The sequence below is a fragment of the Poecilia formosa genome, unplaced genomic scaffold (genome assembly GCF_000485575.1).
Source record: "Poecilia formosa unplaced genomic scaffold, Poecilia_formosa-5.1.2 Scaffold351, whole genome shotgun sequence".
NCBI lineage: Eukaryota > Metazoa > Chordata > Actinopteri > Cyprinodontiformes > Poeciliidae > Poecilia > Poecilia formosa.
In genome coordinates, this window is record NW_006800290.1 from 466,067 (window position 1) to 488,426 (window position 22,360).

At 39.1% G+C, this 22,360-nt stretch overlaps 3 protein-coding genes across 3 annotated transcripts; all 3 read left to right on the top strand.

Annotated features, from left to right (window-relative positions):
* Positions 1-1,512: 1,512 nt before the first annotated feature.
* LOC103153483 (C-type mannose receptor 2-like) lies at positions 1,513-7,776 on the top strand. The gene is made up of 6 exons (XM_007574421.2): positions 1,513-1,561; positions 3,231-3,427; positions 3,539-3,758; positions 5,282-5,620; positions 6,320-6,414; positions 7,524-7,776. The coding sequence occupies exons 1-6, from the start codon at positions 1,525-1,527 to the stop codon at positions 7,614-7,616; spliced, it is 981 nt and encodes a 326-aa protein (XP_007574483.1). The 5' UTR covers positions 1,513-1,524; the 3' UTR covers positions 7,617-7,776.
* Positions 7,777-8,565: 789 nt separating this feature from the next.
* On the top strand, positions 8,566-14,090 carry LOC103153485 (macrophage mannose receptor 1-like). Its single transcript, XM_007574422.2, has 6 exons — positions 8,566-8,599; positions 10,485-10,681; positions 10,837-11,056; positions 11,653-11,991; positions 12,970-13,064; positions 13,822-14,090. Exons 1-6 carry the CDS (start codon positions 8,566-8,568, stop codon positions 13,918-13,920), a joined length of 984 nt encoding a protein of 327 aa, XP_007574484.2. The 3' UTR covers positions 13,921-14,090.
* Positions 14,091-14,569: 479 nt separating this feature from the next.
* On the top strand, positions 14,570-18,174 carry LOC103153486 (macrophage mannose receptor 1-like). Its single transcript, XM_007574423.2, has 6 exons — positions 14,570-14,644; positions 15,347-15,537; positions 16,423-16,645; positions 16,796-17,128; positions 17,727-17,836; positions 17,957-18,174. Exons 1-6 carry the CDS (start codon positions 14,611-14,613, stop codon positions 18,050-18,052), a joined length of 987 nt encoding a protein of 328 aa, XP_007574485.2. The 5' UTR covers positions 14,570-14,610; the 3' UTR covers positions 18,053-18,174.
* Positions 18,175-22,360: the final 4,186 nt, after the last annotated feature.

Sequence of the window (22,360 nt, forward strand, 5' to 3'; positions counted from 1 at the left end):
CCTGGAGATGTGACGTCAACGCCTTAGGTGCAAAGAGCCCATTCAACCAAAAACTCAGAAAAAGTTTCAACCAAAAATAAAAGACTCAACCAAAAACAAAAAAAAAAAGTGAAAAAAAAAAAAACTTAGTAATTTTTGCTTTGACATATTTTTTTTTGATTGAATACTACTATTTTCGTTTGACATATTTTTTTTTGATTGAATACTACTATTTTTGTTTGACATAATTTTTTTTATTGAATACTACTATTTTTGTTTGACATATTTTTTTTTGATTGAATAATTGTGAAACAAAACTAACTCCATAGACTTGTACATTACTGATACGTCACTCCTTAAAAACCCTCTTGGCTTCGTGTTAAAACACATTTAATCTGTGAAACTTTGTGTTTAACAGAACAGAATGAGGAGTTTTCAGTCTGACTAACATGGTTCTTTGATATTATGTAAAAATATGTTTTAGTCATTTTAACACAAAGATCTGACAAACATCTTGATGCGTTTCCTGTCTGCCGTTTTCTTTAAACTCCTGAGGAGGCAGAAACAATGGATTTAGTTATTTATTTTGTTTTTATATAATCTCATCACCACGCGCTCAGAATACAGTCGCATTGATGAACTGCGCTACGTCTGCCCTCTGGTGGCAGTTGTAGGCATAGCAGCTTCCGGTGAATCAAACTCGTCTCCATGTAAATTATTTCCAGACCAGACAATTCCTTCTTTTTAAGATTAAAACATTTAAACATTTACTGCAAAACGTTGCACCAAGAATTAAATTTACAATATATCAGAAATATTTCTGTACAGTTATTAAAATAGTAGAGTCAGATCCAAAATGGCTTTTTGTGCCATATGTGTACAATGGCACAAAAATAGTAAACAAAGCAGTTTACTATTTATTGTAATATAATAATATATTGTAAAATACTGAGATCTGAATCTACAGGAGTACGAATCATTTTGGGATTAATTGTTTTGTCGTCGAAGAGTTTTCTTCTCATAAATTAAATAAACTAAATCAATCAGGCACTAATTGAATCTCAGGCTCAGATGATTTGAGTGTTTGAAGTAAAACATGACAAATAAGAAAACTGAAGTGGCGTAGTCAAAGTACAACAGAATAACTGTTTAATGTCCTGAAACAGGCAGTTTGTGCTGAACTAAAACAATTCATCCAATCAGAGCCGACCAGGGTTCTGATGGGAAACGGCGGTTTGATGGCAGCTGCATCAGCCGTTTCCAGCTTTAGGGGTTGAATACTTTTTACATCTGACCAGGCTGGTTCGGAGAAATATTTTCCATTTTTTCTTCAGTAACTTTGGAGCGTCTTGAGGGAAATGAGTGATGTGTAAAATAGGATGTAAATGACACTGGTTTGAATAGTATGAAGTTTCATGAATGCTTCAGGTATTGTCAGCAAAAAATGCAAATAGTTTGTATCATTGGTTTGCATGTCCGTGACAACAGAATCATAAGTGCAACAATAAGCAGCTGCAGGTCTGCAGACAGGCTGCAGCAGCAGAGATGATGGACGCGCTTCACTTCCTCACCGCTGCATCACGTAAGGCTTCGCCTGCTTCCTCTTAACGCTTTATTTTTACCACTGTGAGGTCAGGAGGTGAATATATAAAACATTCTCTGTTAAAATATACTCGGTGTTTTCAAAAACACGTATCTGCAGTTCTAAATTACCTCAAAGTTTTATTGCTCTGCTGATATTAACAACTTATGACAAACTCAGACTTTAAGATTAACATAGAAAATGCTAAATTTAATAACTTTTTATGATATAATAATAGTTAGGAACATCCAGATGTGTTAGTTTAAATTTGACTTTCACAAAATAAATTCAAAGTTTGACTATTATTGTTTTATTTGTTGTGCTTGTGGTTAAAATAAATGGCTTTCAGTATGATGAGCAGTTATGTGCAGATTGATACTGAAATATTGATGCTTCTGCCTTTTGATACCTTTATGTAATAAGATCAATTCTCAAATCCAAGTATTTCAGTACTTCAGTCACTTGAGGTAATGTAGCTAAACAAAAGAACGATAGAAAGAAACTCAGACTGAGCAGCGTTGATGGGAACTACTTTTTCTTCCGCCTGTTGAGTGTGTAATGCGTCAGGACGAAACGCCCAAAGCAGCGTCACTCAGACATAAACACGACGACACGTCATGAAACACATTTCAGCTGTCAGTTTAGTTCTTAATAACTAAACGAGAAAACGCTGCAATCAAAATAAAAAAAAATCCTACAATCAACTAAAATAATGCAAACAAAAAGCAAAAAGTTAAATACTACAAACCTGTTCCAAAAAGTGTAAATCCTCCAGACCACTAGGGGGAGTAGGGAGTGTGTAACATTACCTCTGTAAATATGCTGCTGATCTGTAATATTGTTTTTAAAGGTTTTATTGGCTCTAGTGGCCTTCATTTGATAGTTGACAGGAAAGTGGGAAATGCGGCAAAGGTTGCCAGGTCAGGAATCGAACCTGCGACGGCCACGTCGAGGCCTGAGGCCTCCATATGTAGGTTGTGCTTCATCCCTGCGCCTCCACAGCACACCGATCTGTAATATTGTAAAAGACACAAACTTTTCTTTTCTTCTCCAACTTTCTCATTCACACCCGTTAAAATCATGACATGGAGTCTGTACTGATGTCGGTCCGTGTGGTGACTGACGCCCCCTGGTGGTCAGGAGGCAGTTTTATACATGCTATTGAATTCTCTCTTTTGCTTCTGCCTCCTCTGGGTGCAGCAGTTTTTATTTGCAGCTTTTTGCTGCTGTTTTCTGTCTTTATGGGATTTTTTGTTGTTTCCAGTGTTTTTCTGTTGGATTAGTATTTTGGGTTTGCAGCATTCATGTGTCTCCATGATGTTTCTCTGACTGATGCGTTTGCAGCTGTTGGCCTCCATCCTATGCTCTGTCTGAGGAGCCAACTGATTTTTATTATCACTTTAGGGTGGGTTTTGGGGTCATCTGTTTGTGTTTGTTAGATTTTTTTGATTTTTTTAATGAATGAATGTTTTGCAAATCTACTTCATTCATAATGTGAAGTGAGCTGTTTTAATGCTTTTGAATATTTGTGAATGTAAAAAATAGTGGAGTATTTGAAAATAATGAAGTTTACTCCCTTTCAGGACCAAGATGGTCGATTTGAAACCAGCTCTGCACAATCAGCTAATGAGCTGCAGATGAACTGAGTGTTGGTGTGTTTGTGCTGCAGTGCTGTGTGTCGCCGCGGCTCGCCCTCCACGCCTCTTTGTTTTTGTCAATGAGTTGATGACCTGGCCGGCCGCTCAGAGTTTCTGCAGACAGAACTTCATGGACCTGGTGACGGTCAGCAGCATGGAGGACGTGACGCTCCTGACCAGCATGGTGGATCTGGACACCATGGTCTACGACAGCTCAGATTTCAAACATGTACGTTTGAAAACGCACAGCTGTTCCAAGTCCTTTCACAGTTTCTTGTAGTTAAAAGTTAAAGCTGAGTCTTTGCGCTGTTTTCACTCAGATGTGATGTGTTGCTTGCAGCGAGCCTGGATCGGTTTGTCTGAGGACCTGAACAGCTGGAGGTGGTCCATTACTGACCCCAACTTCTACAGGGACAGAGAAGCTGCGTTCAGGAACTGGGCCGAAAATGAGCCAAACAACTACCTGGGGGCAGAAAGCTGCGTCGGGATGTGGAACAATGGCTTCTGGAACGACAACCACTGCCAGATGTTGGCCAAAGTGATCTGCCACGATGTACAAGGTGAGAGGATCAGACCAAACCTGACACGACTCTTAATGAACATGACAGCACAGCTCAAAAATTAATTCATCAGGATGAACTCTTGACCTTTCCTCTGAGCTTGTATTGAAGAAATGAAGAAAGATTTGTTATTTTATTATCAATATCGAAAGAATTTTCCTCAAACAACAAGTGGAAAAATGTTGCTTCTCATATTAATCTTTGTTTGCTTCACCTGTTTAATGTGGATTAGCTGGTCTAAGGTCTACCAAACAGTGGAAATCCTCCAGATATATAGAGTCATTTTGACCTTTATACATCAAAACAAATATTATCTTTAACAGTGTTCAGTTTTATTTCCCATTTCTGCTCTGATCAGTAGATGTTTGTTGTCTTGTATCTGGAGTGTTTGCTCCAGAGCTGGTTGCTGGTTTTGTTGCTCATGATGTTCAGAAGTTTGCTTACAGCCGTTTTAAATGTTTGGAATCACAGCAGCCGTCTCCCATCAGCTCGTTAACACACCTGGACTTAACGAGTCCCAGGAACCTCTCAGAAATGCTGCTGTGGTTTTTCACCTGTTGTGTCACCACCCTGGTTTCTCTTGTTCCTTGTGTTATTTTGGATTCTCCTCTGGACCTTTGAGTTTTTCAGAGTTATTGGTCATTTTATGTAGTTTATTTTCTCCTGTGTTTTGCTTCATAAGCTGTTTGGTTTCAATCTTTCCTTCCAGATTCTTCTGTCGTTCTGTTCCCTGAATAATCTTCAAGGCTGTTCTGTTTTTATACATAAAGGAAAGAAAAAAGACAGTTTGTGGTTGTGAAAATATGCATATTTGCAGAGTAGCTGATTACTCAGGCTGTAAGACGTTCATTATGTTCAACAGAACGACAGAACAGAGGAAACCGTCTCTGTGGCGCCGGCCTGAAGGTAAAAGTCTAAGCAGTTTGTGTCCAGGATGTTTGGGGTCTGCAGAAATGCCAGCGGCTCTTTTCCTGACCCTTGACCTATCTACGCCCTGGGTGGAGGGACCTGTTGTTCTATGTCTTGAAGAACTAAGCCACAGACTTTCCATTATAAATGTGTGTGAAACTTTGTTGATATTCTGCCTATGTAAAAAAAAAGCACAATTTCAGAATAGCAGTGTGAAATGCAATTAATATTACGTGACAAGTTATTAAAAAACATGCTGGGTCGTTATCCTTCAACTCCTTCCTGTGGTTTTCTTCTTCGTGGTTTCTGGCAGTGGTAACATCCGGTTGTTGGTCATGTGACTCGTGTGACGTGAAAAGTGTTTCCATTGCAGTTTGTGAAATAAATCTCCTCATCCAAACACTAAATCGTATCGAAAAACAAGTTTTTTTGAAATTGTAATGTTTCCATTAAACAGATTTATTTTCACACTGCCAAATTGTGCAATCATATGATCAGTGGAGATGCAGCTGTGATCACAGGACAGACTGATTGTTGGTGGCTCAGAAGACGACCAGCGGCTCCCATGGAAGGAAAACTGAAGGTGAAATGATTTTATCTGCTGATGATTTCAGAGCAGAATGTTTCACTGATCTTCATCAACCAGACGATGAGCTGGCCTGCAGCCCAGAGCCACTGCAGGAAGCATCACACTGATCTGGCCAGCGTGAGGACCGTGTCAGAGAACGAGCAGATAAAGGGCCTAGTCCAATCAGCAGGAGAGCTTCAGGCCTGGATCGGTCTGTACAGACTCTCCTGGGTGTGGGTGGATGGCAGTAACTCCTCCTTCCGCCACTGGAGAGCGTCAGAACCGAACGGGTCGGAGGAGAACTGTGCAGCCGCCGTTCCTGCAGACGGCGGGCGGTGGGAGGACTGGCCCTGCTCCTGGAAAATGCCTTTTTTTTGCAACGCAGGTAAGACTTGATTCTGTAGGTTTTCTCAGTAAATTGATTTTATCTTCTATTCAGACAGTTTGTTTCTGCTAACAACGTTCAAAAGGATTTAGTTAAAATACTGAAAAAGCAAATCCTTTATTTCAGAACGTCCATCCGTCATCTGGACGGTCACTTTGCATCCATCTGCTTCTCTAAAAGCCACACACATTAAATCCTTAAACAAATTTAAAGGAAATATAATCTCCACAGAGTTTGCATCAGCCTGTGATTCAGAGTTTACAGAACTTTGAAGAGATTGGAACAGATGAACTTTCCTCTTCTGTGAAATATCTCAGTATTTTCAGATCAGGACAGAAGCCTGGTTTCATAAATGCCTCCAATTTAAACACAAAACGTGGCAGTTTACGGCTTTTATTCCCCCCCAAAGGTGGAAACCGACCTGCTGGTTACCATAACAACGGTAGAAAAAATACTGCCATAAACAAGGAGGTTATGAAGGAATAAACAGCTGAGATTTACGTTTAAATCTGAAACAAACTCAAGTAAGAATAATGCAAAGAAAACTGATCCGAGTCATCGTCCCTGTGGCGCTCCAGGACTACGACCTCAATTCTCCGGTCCATCAAACCCAGATCAGTCATAAGATGCCAAACCGAGATTTAAAAACAGTTTTCATGTCGAATGGAGAAAGTTGTGACACCAGTTTGTTTGTCACAGTTCCAGGTTCAAAGCGGCTGGTGAAGGTGAAGCTGGTGAAGTCTTCCTCTCTGGACCTGAGGGACCCGGCTGTGCTGGCAGACCTGCTGCAGCAGGTACGGCTTCTGGCTTAGGACAAAAATCTGCTTTACGGCTCCACACTGGGGAAGCTCAACAGCAAACTGACAATCAAAGCAATTAAATTAAAAGTAACCAAACAGCAAAGGTAAAATCACAGCATGAAAACACTGTGGAGTACAATTATTTAAGAAACATACAAATTAAGCATTTCTGCATTAAAACCGAAATGAAGAGCAAACAGCAGAGAAGAAAACACTCACTGAGTCTGTCACTCGCTGTGTTTCCGTTACAAATGATCTCAGACATTTGTCAATATTCTGCTTATGCCAAAAAAAACACAATTTTGAATTGTGATGTTTCAATAAAATAAGAAATTAAATTAAAATCACACATCAATAAGTTTGTTTGTGCAGTAGGTCATTAAAACCCAAATCTCTCCATGATCCTCCTACCACTTCCTGTTGTCTTCTTCTTTGTGTTTTCCTCAAGTAGTATCATCTGGTTCTTCATCATGAGATGCAAAAACAATGTTTCCATTGCAGTTTTTCAAAATACACTAATTTCCATACAGCTGAAAAGTTCTTTGAGAAAATAAAATACTATTTTTTGGTATTAATTACCTTCCTGACGGTGCAAAAATCTGTTTTTATTTTAATTAGACACATGAAATTTTGTGCATTTTTGATCGCGTTGGCATTCCATACACAGAGCAGGAGAATCAGAGGGTCTCAGGCGAACTCAGCACCAGAGACCAACACCGAGCAAACATGATTTATAAATGACTGTTTACTCACAGATGGATGCGCTCCTATCAGTCTCACTGCTCGCTCAGACTGTTGGCACAGATAAAACACCGTAGAAGTTTTTCAGCAAAACTGCAGGAAAAGTGAGTGTGTTAAAACACCCACATCCCCCACTGTGTTTAAATCTGAAATTCTTAGCTCAGCTTGATGCTCGCTGGGTTTGGTTGCAGCTCTGAGTTTCCGTCAATTCACTGATTACTGGAAACAAATCTGTCCAGAAGAAAACATCTGTGGGGATTTGAGGAAAAAAACTTATTACCTGTTGCATGATGTGTGATGAAAACACTGTTATGTGGATTATTTTTGTCCTGATTGTCAGAAATTAAAATGTTGCGTCTCAGTTTGAACAGAAGTTGAAGGCCAGCAGATCGGATGGAGACGTCAGGCTGAGCTGGAGGAAAACGTTGGAAGGAGAAATCTTCCACCAGGAGTGATCATCAGCTTCAGACTGGAAGACTGGACTCCTCTAAAGACTTCCAGCTTCACAAATCTAAAGTTTATATTTGTGACGTGATTATCATAATTTCTTTGTGTGCTGATAGACAGAAGGTCTGAGAGTCTGAATGGATGAATAAAACATGGCTGACTCAAACTAAACATCGTTTTTCATCCTTTTAGAGATTCAGGCTTCATCTAGTGAGTATTTCTGAGCTTAACAGGCAGCAGATGGAAATATAAGTTATTAAAACACACGAATTTCAATTAGATTCAATCTAAAAGAACAACTTATGATAAGTATCTATGGTGGGAACCGCTAGCTAAGAAGCTAGCTGCGCTAACACTGAAGCACTCATCACAAACATTAGTTTTGCTAATGCTAAAGTGCTACGTCAACATGGAAGCTAATGCACATCAGGTTCATTTACCTTCCCATATATTCAACCAATTTTCATTTTGTTTACATGAATCATATAAAATGTGATTTTACTGTGTGAGCGTTGGAAAAGAATCAGAAGAAAAACCTGAAAATAAAAACATTTTTTTTATCTTCCTCTTTTTTAAAACAACAAAAACAGAAAAAGTGATGTTGTAAATCTGTTCAGAAAGTCTCACTGTGTCTGTCTGAGCTTAGCAGTGGCAGCTGAAACAAGTGAGTTTAAAATGTGTTCATAGAAACCAGGTTTGATCGCGCATCAATGGTTTTGGGGTAAATTTTGTGCTAAAAGGTTTAAAGATGTTTTTCATCCTTTCTGACTCTGAAGCATCTTGTAAATAATATGTAAATAAAAGTAGTTTGAATACTTTGAAGTATATTAAATGGATCAAGAATTAAAACCCAGAATAGGAAGACTTTGCATCCTCTTTTTGCATGTGCGTGACAGCAGTGATATAAATACAATAAGCAGCTGCAGCCTGACTGAGCTGAAGGAAAAACTCAGGAGGATGGAAACGCTGCGCTTCGTCACAGCTGCTGCCTGTAAGTGTCTCAGATCCAGATTATCTCATGATTTTATGCTCCTGTTGCACCCTGGGAATAATTTGAGGTTATTACCATTTTTTAAAGTGATGGATGAAACACTGACAGCATTTTATTCATTCATGTATCTTATCTTATGCATCTTAAGTGCTTATTAAATTTATTTGCTTAAAACATTATGTGTAGTTCTTTCTGTTCAGACGCAGAAGAATCTGAGCAACACGTCACTGTTAGCATCAGTAGAAGAAGAAGATCCGTAAAGTGACTGTTATCTGTCTGCTGCTGCTGCAGAGAAAACAATCTAAAGAGCACAAACCAGACGGATCCCGTCTGTTTCATGACAGCAACGTTTTGATCTTCTGCCACAAAATCAGCTGAACCTGCAGGCGGACGAAGCTCCTAAAATTATATTCAAGAGTGAAAAAGTATCTGGAAAAAACGCTAACAGATCAAAACATCCGGTTTCATATTTAAAAATTACATTTTCCAACAGACAAAAAGTATAAAGTTATGTGCAAAATTTAAAAGAATGAATACAAATATCAAAATAAGCCAGAAAAAAACACTTTTCCTTTTTTTCAATATAAAATGTATTAAATTGTTACATCATAATATATACATAAGTTAGAAGAGGGTAAAAAACTTCCAGTGACAATATATAGTTATTACTTCATATTTATATCTCAGCAGACAGAAACTAACAGCAAAACAACAAAGATTGTGTTCAAACACGAGGTCTCACTTTGACATTGGAATATTACTCAAGTAAAGGTAATAAGAACAAAAAAAGTTCTAAAACTACTCCTAAAATTACATTTCGTCTAAAAAGTTACTCATGTAAATATAACTGAGTAAAAGTACTTAACCTGTGAAACCTGCAGAAAAGGATTTGGGTCATAGGGAAAAAATTTAATTTCTAACAAAAAATTAATTTAAATCTGACATGCATGAATTAAATCTGCACAGATTATATCAATAAAGCTGATTGTTCCCAGGTAACCGCCATCATTAAAGTCAGAATTAAACAAAGAGTTGAAACTCAGGATAAGGAAGTTTAAAGAGCAGATTCAACAGGACAAGCAAGATAATATCCAACTCAGCGTTTGAATCCTCACTGATGGAGCCGCTTCTCCCCAAACCTGCCCTCTCGGTCCAAACGGACCAGTTAAATCACGAGATTTATGTTCAAAATCCAGCATAAACTGCTGCTGGAAAACGGCAGATTAATGCATTTCTCACAAAGTTTTTTATTCGTTTTCTGTAAAAACTGCAGGAAGTTTGAGGCGTTAGCTGAGATGCTAACGGCGCCGTGACCTCACTGCTGCTCAACTTTTCAGAAAAAACATTTTTAGATTTTTTTCATGAATTCAGCAAAAACTTTGTTCATCCAATCAGACCTCAAACCTGAGCTGAGTAGCAACTGGTTACATTTATGTCTCTAGTTATATTTATGTGAGTAACTCTTGAAAACACACACACACACACATACACACACACACCTGCAGTTTTTGTTAAAGTTTGTTGTAGAAAAAAAAAACTGATTTGGAAAAATGTTCTTTTGTCTGATTTTATTGTTTGTTAATTTTATAAATGATTGTCATTTTTGTTCATGACATACCAAAACTTCCACTTAACGTTTTATTTTGGTCCATCTGATGATGTAATTTTTAAATATTAACTATTTGATCAGTTGAGTAAACTTTTTCCACTTGCTTGAGTAATTCCTTGGACGGCTACTTTTTACTTTTACTGGAGTAAAATATGTTGAAGTAGAGCTGCTCTGTCTTGACTATCCTTGTTGCCCTAAAACAGGAAGTTTCCCGTGTTAATTCAGGAAGCGGCTCCGCCTCTGCATGTTTCAGCTGTTGGTGTGTTTGTGCTGCAGTGCTGTGTGTCGCCGCGGCTCGCCCTCCACGCCTCTTTGTTTTTGTCAATGAGTTGATGACCTGGCCGGACGCTCAGAGTTTCTGCAGACAGAACTTCATGGACCTGGTGACGGTCAGCAGCATGGAGGACGTGACGCTCCTGACCAGCATGGTGGATCTGGACACCATGGTCTACGACAGCTCAGATTTCAATCATGTACGTTTGTTAGAATCTGGTCTAAAACCTGCACTGGTGCAACAAGACAGTAAAAAATAAAAACAGCATTTTTCTGCAAAGGCAGAACTGTTTGTGCATTTATATAATAACTTTACATACTTTATGAGTTCAGGTGAGTTTTGTGTTGCTTGCAGCGAGCCTGGATCGGTTTGTCTGACGACCCGAACAGCTGGAGGTGGTCCATTACTGACCCCAACTTCCACAGGGACGGAGAAGCTGCGTTCTTTAAGTGGAAGCCTGGGGAACCAAACAACTACATGGGAAGAGAGGCCTGCGGAGCCATGATAGACACTGGAAACTTCGCTGATTTGCAATGTGCAAGACTCCTCACACCAATCTGCTGCGACGTACAAGGTGAGGATGAAGATTCTCATCTGTCTGCATCCTCGATAAACTAGCTAAATGTTTGGCTTAATTTAATATTTATATTTAGCTCCAGTTAAATATTTGTATTTGGCATAATTAACGGTAACCAAGAGATGGTAGGAGAGATGACATGTATCCTGGTGCAGCAGCTTCTGCTTCTTATACATTAAACAAAACAGTAAATAACTGAAAAACTACAAAACAATAACTCCCAATGAGCAGCCAGCATCTGTAAAACTAAACAAACATTCAACATGACAACAGTTACAAACATAAAAACAAAATCACCCATGAAACACTCTATATGATTAAAAGTGTCTGAAATATGTGTTAAAACATAACAACTGTAAAGAAAACAGCTGATCCTAATAGCAAAGGGGGAGGAGCTGCCGGTTGCTATGGTAACCACCAATAACTGGAGAAACGACTTATTGATACAAGATCCTCACGGCTGAACCCAAAACTCAATCATTTTCTAACTTCAAAGCTGAAACAAGCAAAGAGCAGATTGTTTGGAGGTCAAAGGTCAAAGCTTTCACACACCATGGAGGGTGAAACTGACTTTATCTTGTGAATATTTTCAGGACACGATGCTTCATTTGTCTTCATCAACCAGACGATGAGCTGGGCTGCAGCCCAGAGCTTCTGCAGGCAGCATCACACTGACCTGGCCAGCGTGAGGAGCTCATCGGAGGGCGAGCAGATACGGGTCCTAGTCCAATCCGCTGGACAGAATGCAGCCTGGATCGGTCTGTTCAGAAACTCCTGGTCATGGTCGGATGGCAGCAACGTCACGTTCAGCCACTGGAGGCCGACAGAACCGAACGGAGCGCAGGAGAACTGTGCGGTGTTGGCGCCGAGTGACGGCGGCGTGTGGGAGGACCAGCTCTGCTCCAGACTCCAGCCCTTCTTCTGCTACGATGGTCAGAAAAAACATTTCTCCTTCTGTTCACGTCGTTTCTGTTTACGACATTCAAAAGGTTTTAGTTAAATTACTGGAAGAAACTTTTTTTCAACCGTCGTCTTTGCTGCGGTCGCCTGTTGACTTACAGCAGCAGATTCCATTAAACTGACATTAAATATGTATTTCTGCTAATAAACTGAATCTCTGTCTTGCCCAGTGCTTTGAGGCAACATTTGTTCCCAGTGGGACTTTTTAAAACATCAGTTTTTTACATCTCAAACAGATCTGGAGCATTTCTACAGCCGGAAACATCCATTCTGAAGTAACCAACAAATGTTAACCTGTATTTACACAGGATTAATCTAATTGAGAAAATAAATTATAATTCTCAGTTGGGTTCAGAGCTCATAGCCGAGTTTTATCTCTCTAATGTGATGTGGTGTAAAAATGTAAAAGTTGGACAGAAGAGGAAAAGAAAAGTGGTCTGAGTCGCCATCCCTGTGGAACTACATGTGATTATTTATGACACGAAATGACTCAAAAAAGGTTGATGTTTTATTTAATGCCAGGAATCATGTAAAGATTTGTACTCTGTTGTATTAAATGAAGCAGAACAAGCGCTGAGGTGGTTGAGCCTTTAACCAGGACTGGTTCCCTAATGAACTGTTCACTCTGAGTTTGAGTCTCTTGTTCAGTAGCCATGGCAACGTAGACGTAGAAGGATGGAGGTTCATCTGCAGAAATGAGATCATTTCCTCCTGTCTGATTTGAAGAAGGAGCTGAGCTAAAACATGAACGTCTGACGGAAAGTAACACATCAAAGTAAAAATAATACAAAAACTGTCGTCATCCCTGTGGCGCTGCGTGACTGTCGAAGAGCCGATGAAACCCAAATCAATGACTATGACAAGCCAAAAATGATTTATTTTCATTTTTTAACTGTAAAATGTAAAACGCCATAAATACGTTGTGTGTGACGGCTGTTGTTTTCTTAAAGTTCCAGGTTCGACGCAGGTGGTGAAGGTGAAGCTGGTGAAGTCTTCCTCTCTGGACCTGAGCGACCCGGCTGTGCTGGCAGACCTGCTGCAGCAGGTGCAGTTCATTCACACTGACCTGGTTTCAGAAGGACAGCTGTCAAAAACTAATAATGTACTTATTTAGGAGGGGGAAGTCCTGCTTTCACTGCATCATTCATTCATTTAGAAACGTCACAGTTTCAAACTAAATATTTAATTAGCACCTTAATATGTAGATGAAAATTACATGTTTATCTTATAAACTACATATTCAGCTTCAAACTAAACATTCTGCTCAAAGCTAAATATTTAGACGGTGTAAAATGTTCACTGACCAATAACCAGAAGTAGACTTTCAAAATAAAAGTGCTCCAGTCCACTAGGGGGAGTCTAGAGTAGGTACCCATGTAAATATGCTGCTATTCTGTAATTATACTGTATGTTTGGAAAAGATAGGAAGTAAAATGCAGCTTTTTTTTCTTCCTCCAACTTTCTTCTGGACGTTGTTAAATCAAGACATGCTGGTTTGGATTTGGTGAGCGACTCCCCCTAGTGGTCTGGAGTAATTCTGTTTGCATCATATGTGGTATTTGAGATGTCGTCCCTCCTGCTTTCTTTGTTTGCTGTGTTTTTCTTTCGTATTAGTTTTCTATTTCTGTGTGCGCGTGTGTGTGTGTGTGTGCGTGTGTGTGTGTGTGTGTGTGTGTTTGCAGCGCGTTTTGCCAGTTGCTGCCTGTTTGCTCCGGTCAGCCTAAATGTAAAACAGCTTCCAGGAACTTGAGGGAAAGATTTTGTCCAGCGTTCATAAAATATTTTTTCTTTTTGCTTGTCAGTTTGAACAGAAGCTGAAGAAGGACAGCAGAGAGGAAGGAGACATTCAGCTGAGATGGATCGGCCAATCAGACGGGAGGATCTTCCACCAGGATGAGTGACGTCAGCAGACAGGAAGACGTGTCTGCTGAAAATATTTTGTTCCTTATTAACATGGTTTGCTGTTTTCTACCCATAATCCTCTTAAAGTAGACAGATAGTACATTTATGTGTGATGTAATTAGTTTAATGTTGTGATGTAGAAAGTGTCTCTGTTTACCTGAAGCTTCAATAAAACACCACAAACGGTAAACTGGTCTTTGTGATTTACTGATCCAAATGATTTCATAGATCATGTTGCTGCAATTGTAGCTTTTTTCAGTGTCTCTTTGTTAAATCCAAGCCATAATTTAAAATGATTTTTCCTATTTAAAAACCTCTGATTTTATGATGAAATGTCTAAACCACCAAACTAGAAAATAATATTAATAGAAAAACAAACTTGAAACAGAATCAATAAAATAAATAATATCTTAAAGCTTTTAGGTGGAAATTGTGAATGTTAAGCTTGTTGAAGTGAAATTTGTCAGCTTTTCAGTGAAGGTTTGATTTATGACGGATAATTAAAACCTTCAGGCAAGCGAGTCACTTGAGAATCATGGAAATGAAGCACTTTGAATCGTTCAGATTTCTCTGCCTGCATCGGGCGGAGGATGCAAACGGTCTGGTTCTCCGTTTGCATGTGCGTGACGCCGGTGTGATAAGTAAATCCAGCAGCTGCAGATCTGCAGTTCTGACCCAAAGGAACCAGGATGGAGGTTCTTCAGTACCTCACAGCCGCTGCAGGTAAGTTCAGGCTTCAGACGGTTCATTTCATGCTGTTTTTCTCCTGGGATAATATTCAATGGGAATTTAATTATCTTGCAATTGATCCATAAAGTATCGGTCTAAAGTTGGGAGCTTTTATCTGATCATTTTTGATGTGAATTAATTCTGCACACCTGAAAGTTTTCTTTTAGTAAACTTAATTACTTTTATTCTAAAACAATTGTTTTTATTAACAGAACATAACATGGAATATTACAGTTTTTTTTACTGTTTCTACCAAGTTTAGCAAATATGTAAAGTCCGTTTATATAACATATTTTTAGTTGTTTATCCCACAGAATATTGTAGCTTTTTGCTGTTTTCACATGACTGTCTGATTTTTCTCCATTTATAAACCAAGATAATTTGCTTTTTTAACTCACAGAGTTAAACCTGATTAAAACTGCATTTCTCAAGCAAAACTTATTATATATTTTTAATAATCCTGCTCTGTTACACTATTTTATTAACCATATAGGTTTATTTCTGCTTTAGGTCATCCTCCACAGTCCCTTTTTTTTTTTTTTCCTATTTTACATTTATGTGAATCTGCTTCCACCTGCCTGCAGCTCAGTAATGTCACAGAGGGACAATAAATGATGTTTCTATTATTTTCTATATTTAAAAACTTTAAAAATGAAATGCTTCAAAAGCTAAATGTTTGATGCGTTTGTGCTGCAGTGCTGTTTGCCGCCTCGTCTCTCGCCGAACATCAGTTTTTCTACGTCAACGAGTTGAAGAACTGGACGGCGGCTCAGAGTTTCTGCAGAGAGCGGTTCGCTGACCTGGTGACCTTAAGCAGCTTGGAGAACGTGACGACGCTGGTCGACATGACCGACGTGAAGCAGATGGTCAACGGAGACGCGAAGCATGTAAACAGACACGTTTCTGGATTTCTGTGTAAAACTTTCACCGTTTGGTTTGATGATAGACAGCAGTGACTCATGTTTAAATAACTTAGTATTTAATTTTGAGAAATAAATTGTTTGACTTTACAACTGTGATGGAAATAAAATCCACATGAATACTAGAGGAGAGTAAACCTGCGTCAGCTGAATATTAAATTAAGACAAGTTAAAAATAAAAATTGTTTTAAAGAAGGAAGAAGAAAAACCTCCAGCATGATTTTATTTCTAATATTTTGTTCGTAAGATTAGAAGTTTGTGGATTTTTTTCAGAATTTGTCTGGTAATACTTTGTTAGAAAGTATCCAGAATTTCAAAGATGTTTAGAATAAAGTTTGTTTCAGTAAATTAAGTGAGAAAAAGCAGTTTTGCATCCTGGAAGAGCAGCGCTGCTCAGAAACAAACCTGACAGAGGAAAAGAGGAAAAAACAAAACCTGCTTCACAAAACGACTCGGTGCAGAAAGAACCAGTTCTCTGAGATCCTCATGGGTCTGCTTGATATTTCTACAAAATAATTTTTAGGAAATATGTTTGTCTAAATTGTGCATAAAATAATTTTTAGAAAACAAACATGTTGATTCCTTCAGTTTGCCCAGTTTGGCGCTGACACAATAAAGCTTAAATCACCAGAGGATAAGCTACATGTAATGTTCGTACACTTGTTATTTTTATCTCTGAAACATAAATTATTCATTACAGAAGTAAAAATCCGTCAGTTTTAGGTAAAGGCCTGAATCCCTTCCTGTCTCGGTTCTGTAAAAAGTTGCTGTTTTAAAGTTTATTATCATAAAGTATCTTTGGAGGCTGTTTGTTTCTCAGGTTTCTCAACCTGAGGGTCTGGTTCTCTGCAGCGCGCCTGGATCGGACTGTTGGACGACCCGAACAGCTGGAACTGGTCGCTGTCCGACCCGAACGTGTTTCAGAAGCTGGGAGACTCCAACTTCAGAAACTGGCAGCAAGGACAACCTGACAACAAGCAGCGCCCTGAAGACTGCGTGCGGATCTACGACGACGGGCTGTGGAACGACTGGCCCTGTGGAAACAACGAAAAGTCTGTGTGCGCCAACGTGAGCGGTGAGGATCCAACATGTCCGCCGAACTCTCTGCGTTCTGGACTTCTTCTTCTTCTTCTTCTTTCCCGCCTGCTGAAGATCTGCTACCAGCTTCAGATTTCCACATCCTGCCTCTGAGACGGATTCATTTCTCTCTGGGTTCTCGTTTCAGGAGCGGACGTAACGTTTGTCCTCGTTGAGCAGTTTTTCTCCTGGGCCGACGCTCTGGCCAACTGCAGGCAGCATTACACAGACCTGGCCATCGCCAGAGACCTGTCAGAGAACAAGAAGATAAAGCAGGTGATGCCGCCGGGTCACTACGCCTGGATCGGGCTGAACAAAAACTCCTTGGCCTGGGTGGACGGAACCAGGCCCGCGTTCACTTACTGGAGATCAGGGGAGCCGAACAACGACGAAGAGAAATGCACCATAGCAAACTTTGATGACTCTGGAAAGTGGGAGGACTGTCCTTGTGACTGGAACTTCCCGTTCTTTTGTTACGGGGGTGAGTTCTGACTCATTTCGGCCTAGTCCAAACACAGTGGGGTCTTTTTAAATCAATGAAATGTTGAATTCTATAAAATAATTTCATCCATGCCTGACTGATTTAATAAAAAATTTCATCCACGAAGCCACTGAATTTCACCGCTGATCGTTGCTTTAAACATGCCAAACCCGTAGGGGGCAGTGTTGGGCAAAGCGAAAACCTGACCGGTCACAAGCCTTCGAAACTTCCTGTTAGGATTTAAACGTGGAGATTCATTTGTGTGCACAGACAGAGAGGTTGAACTATTTTTAAATAACGAGCATAAAGTTAATAAAACACAAGACAATATCAAAGTTTATTTATGTAGCACATTTACACCTTTACAACAATTACAAATTACAAAACAAAACAAAAAACATTTAATTAAGACATTTAATCAAATGGCAGAAAATGCCAAAAAATAAATAATATGAATAAAAACTCAGACATTTTTAATTTCGGCTGCATTGATTTTCCAAAAACTCGAATCTGTGAATCATGTTGAAGCCAGAATGTGGACGACTGGCAGGTGGGGGCCAGAAATATCATAACTCAGTTATTCTCTGTTCTTCATCAGAGCAAAACGTTCTGGTTCCAGTTTCACAGCAAGTGGTGAAGCTGAAGGTGGCGACGCCTTCCTCTCTGGACCTGAACGACGCCGCTCTGCTGGAAGACCTGCTGATGAAGGTACAACACCCTCATCCTCCTCCAGGATTCCTGTAAAAGTTTCAACACACACACACACACACACACACACACACACACACACACACACCGGACCAGGACTCTCAGTTCTTTGTGTGTCAGTTTGGGCAGAAGCTGAAGGACGACGGCGTGGAAGGAGGCGTCAGCCTGAGCTGGAAGGAGCAACCAGATGGAACGACCTTCCACAAGGAGGGATGAGGATGACCTTTGACCTTCATCTGAAATGGATTCTCCTCTCATCAAGGCTTTTGTTTGCTGTTTTGCTCTTTTCTGATTTTATGCAGAAAGCTTGAATAAAATATGTTTGAATAAAACTGGAACCACTGGACAGGAGGTAGTGACTCTGATTCTCCAACAGGACGAAACTCTGTGGTTTTCTGCTTGTCAGTCAAAACTTAACTTCACTTATTTATTCTGTCATGAGAAAAACTAATGGAGATTCATGTTCAAAAGTCATATTTTCACCATGTTATTCATTCATCTATAAATGTCACAGTTTCAGGATACAAATGTAGCTCTGAACTGAATATTTAGTCAAAAACTAAATATCTTCTTAACTAGCTAAATATTAGTTTGCATCATAAGTTTTAGCTCCAAACTAGTTAGCAGCTGGCTAACTAAACATCTGGTTTGAAGCTAAATAGTTAGTGAGTTTGTTAACTAGATCTTTAGTTTGAAACTTAGCAGTTTATTTCTTTAAACAGGCATGTATTTCAATCAATTATGGAAATAAAAAATCATAAAAACACTGTAATCTGATGTCTAATCTGATTAATTTGTATGCTTTTATGTTACACTCAGATGAACCATAAAACTGGGATTCTATTTAAAAATGACAGCAAATGTCCCACTGTAGATGTTTATCAAAGATGATCAGTTGTCTTTGTTCCACAGGTTGGATCATATTGATACATATTAGCGGCTCTAAACCAGATTCATTCAGCGGGACTGGAAAGATGAGAGCTTCTGCTGTTCCCTGTGTTCTCCACCAGATGGCAGCACAGTTTAACAACCTGCACCAGCAGCGCTCTGCAAACACAGAGCTGATCTTTTTATTTTTTTTAAAGGGGACCTATTATGCAAAATTCACATTTTCTATGTGCTTTCCATTTGGGTTTTCATCTGCTTTTAAAAACAAGCACTAAAAAAACACACAGTTGGTTTTTGGCAATAAGTTTTCTGTTGTCTGGAAACTGAGCAAAAACTTCCGGGTTGTTAAGTCACAATCCTGTTACCTAGCAACCCAAACGGAGTTCCAGCACATTTGGTCAGCTGGTTTTACTGTTGTATGCGCTGTACAATGGCTGCTGGATGAGATGAGAGTTTTATGAATGGATGGATGGATGGATGGATGGATGGATGGATGGATGGATGGATAATGAAGACTACTGTTGTAGATAAAAAATAGTAAATTTCCATCAAAAAATCTCAGAAATGGTCTAGAAAAACTTTGACATTTCAGAGTCTCAAGTCTTCGACTTTTCAAACTTAGAAGTTTCCAAGTTTTTCTAGAAAATTTCAGTTTTTTGGCAGAACGTTTCTCTTCTTCTTTGTTCTCTGTCTACATCTGTCATAATGTAGTATCACAGTCAAAGAAGGTGACAGTAAATGCACACCACACTTTTCAGAGTTTATGTGTAAAAACATTTTAAACCACTAAGAGATTCTGATCTTTTTTTTTTTTACAAATAGTGACGGGTTAGACATCAAATGGGTCAGAAATGTCCTGGCCCGCCGCTCCGCCTTCCAGCAGGTTCTGCAGGGAAGCCGTCAGCATTCCTCCGGTCCGCTGCATGTTTTGCGTTGGATGTGGAGTTTGAGCCTCGCTGCTGTTTTCCCACACAGCTGCTCCCTGCAGCCCTGCAGCCCACACGCAGGTCCGGGATCAGAGGTGCAGAAACGGACCAACATGGCCGATCTGGAGCCGACGGGGCCTCCGCAGTCAGCGCAGGCTCTCTGCAGAACATGGAGGGCGAGTCCGACAACCACAGACTCTCAAGTTTTTAAAAGTTTTGCTTCACATTTATCCTCCAGTGGATAAGTTTTTTTTTTCTTGTGTTAATCACTTCAGCGATATCAAGGATAAACATAAACGCGTCCATATTTGCTGAAGGGAGAATCTCCTTTTCTGCTGGCTCCCTGCAGACAGCCCACATATTATAATACATAAACACTCCTCTGCTCTTACTGTATAAAATCACGGCATCACATCCCATCCTCCCACTAATCGCTCCAACTAATTATACTTTCTTAAATTCTGCTGATATGAATATGTGAGGGGGTGGACAGAGAGCAGCTGAGTTTCTCACTGCAGAAACTAACAATGACATTAAAACAAAACTCCAGCTTCTCTGAGCGGCTAGAAATACGAGCCAATTGCTGCAAACTGCAAGAGGCAGAAAGGCACCTAACCCTCGTGTTTCCACGTCAAGCCTCTGCGTGTGAAGAGCCTGCAGGCGGATTTAACTTTAGGGAAGGAGTTACAATCTGAAATAGCTTTAAACTGGGAGCCTAATTGTTTTGAGACGTCTATTAAAATTGTTTTGGTTACTGTGAGCATCCAGTCAAACCACAGTGGTCATAAAATCAGCGCCATCATTTCCAGATCCGCCTTCATTTTGTTAGTTCAATCTGCAGCAGAGTGAAAGTGATTCTGTGACCTTTGCAGGTCAGCAGCTTATGAAACAAACATCCACCACAAGCATGATATATTTTTATTTTTAGTGAATATCTAACTATTGTGTTTAATGAATTCATAGAAAAGACTCTAACTGGTTTTGTGACCTTCCCAAAACGGTCGTTAGCAGTGAAACAGCTAAAGCTGTTAGCTTTGGTGCAGCTTGTCGTCGCCATGGTTACTTCCTGGTTCTGAGGCGTCGTTCCCAGAAAGCACATTTGATTCCAGGAGGTTTACTTTCCCTGTTTGGAAGGAAATGTGTCCGTATCTGAAAAGTGAATCTTGTTAAAGGCTGAATGTTTAGTTTTATCTTATTTTTTAACTTGGGCTCTGCAGAGTGAGTAGGTGGAAGTCGGAGCTGAGCAGAGAGTGAGGAGGAGGAGGAGGGTTATGAAAAGAAAACATCTAAAGATAGTTGAGAGGAGCAGCGAGGTGCAGAGCTGCAGCTGCTCACGTTCATCCTTTGTTTAAAAGTGAGTTTATTCAATCATCATCATGACATCTTACTAAAAAATGTGATAGATTTACATGTTTCTGTACTAAATTAGAAATCTTAACATTATCGTCACATAAATCAATAAAAATATCAACTTTCTTTAATAAATAGGTGACAGGTAATTTGATAAACTTTTATATTCTCCTTCTTGACTGATTAAAGCTCATTGTGTTGTTTTGTTTGTTGTCTCTGTTAGTGTTTAAGTACATTTTGGCATTTTTGTGGAGTTTTGTTGTCCTTCACAATCTGAAGGTAAAGTCGATAAATCAGTGTTTTGCTGCAGCAGAACTCAGACATGCTGCAGTTCTGCATCAGAGCAGCTTGTTTCTGAACGGCTCCTCCTCCATCTGACTTTTTCACTTTTCTTCAGGCTGCAGAAATAGTTCAGTTCATGCAAATTAATATTAACCTGTAAAAATGTTTTCTTTATGATTGTTAATTAATCACTGAGATTTTTTGACATTAAAGTTTCTTTAATCTCAAGTTTAATTAACTTATATTTATAGAAGTTATAAAAAGTTGTATTGACTTTTTGAAGTCAAATTTTTGAATTTGTATTCAAAATATAACTTTTTAAATATAACTTCAAAAACTTACAGTCAGTTAATCAGCAATAAACACTGAATAAAGAAAACGTGTGATAAAAAAATGTCAATTTATTGAAAGTAATCAAATTAAGTTTATTAAGTTTTCATGATAAACAATCGTAAATTAATTTTGACAAATTTAATTCGATTACATAACAAATTAACTATTTTTTAAGTTCTCTTGTTTTCAGTGTATATATTAAACTAAACAGAATAAGTCAAAGTACAGAATAGTGATGCATTTTAACTGATTGGTGGATAGAATTGAGGAGGAAACATAAAAATGCGTTTGGTTTCATTGATCTTGTCTTTGAGTGTCATTAAATCCGCGCTGCGTGTTTTTGCTGTTCGCTGAAGCGGCAGGTAGCAGCGGGACGATCTGCAGGATCAAATGTGTCTTTGTGAGGAAACGGGAATCTGCTGCAGGTGCAGCTGCAGGAAGCACAGAGCCTCCAAAGATAGGAAAAACACAGAGGTCTCACTCTTCTGTTGTTTTCAACCACTTCACTGTTCAGATTCTGATTGGTCACTTTATTAAAGAAACTCCAGACCCGGTCAGTAAATTAGAACATTATTGAAAAGTTCATTTCAGGAAGTTTAAGTGAAACATATTATATAGATGAAATACTCAGAGGAAAGTTTGTTAGCCGTTATTTCTGTTACTTATGATGATTTTACACTTAATAAAAATATGACATATCAGAATATTACATCAGATGATGTTATGAAGTTTATCACTTTAAAAA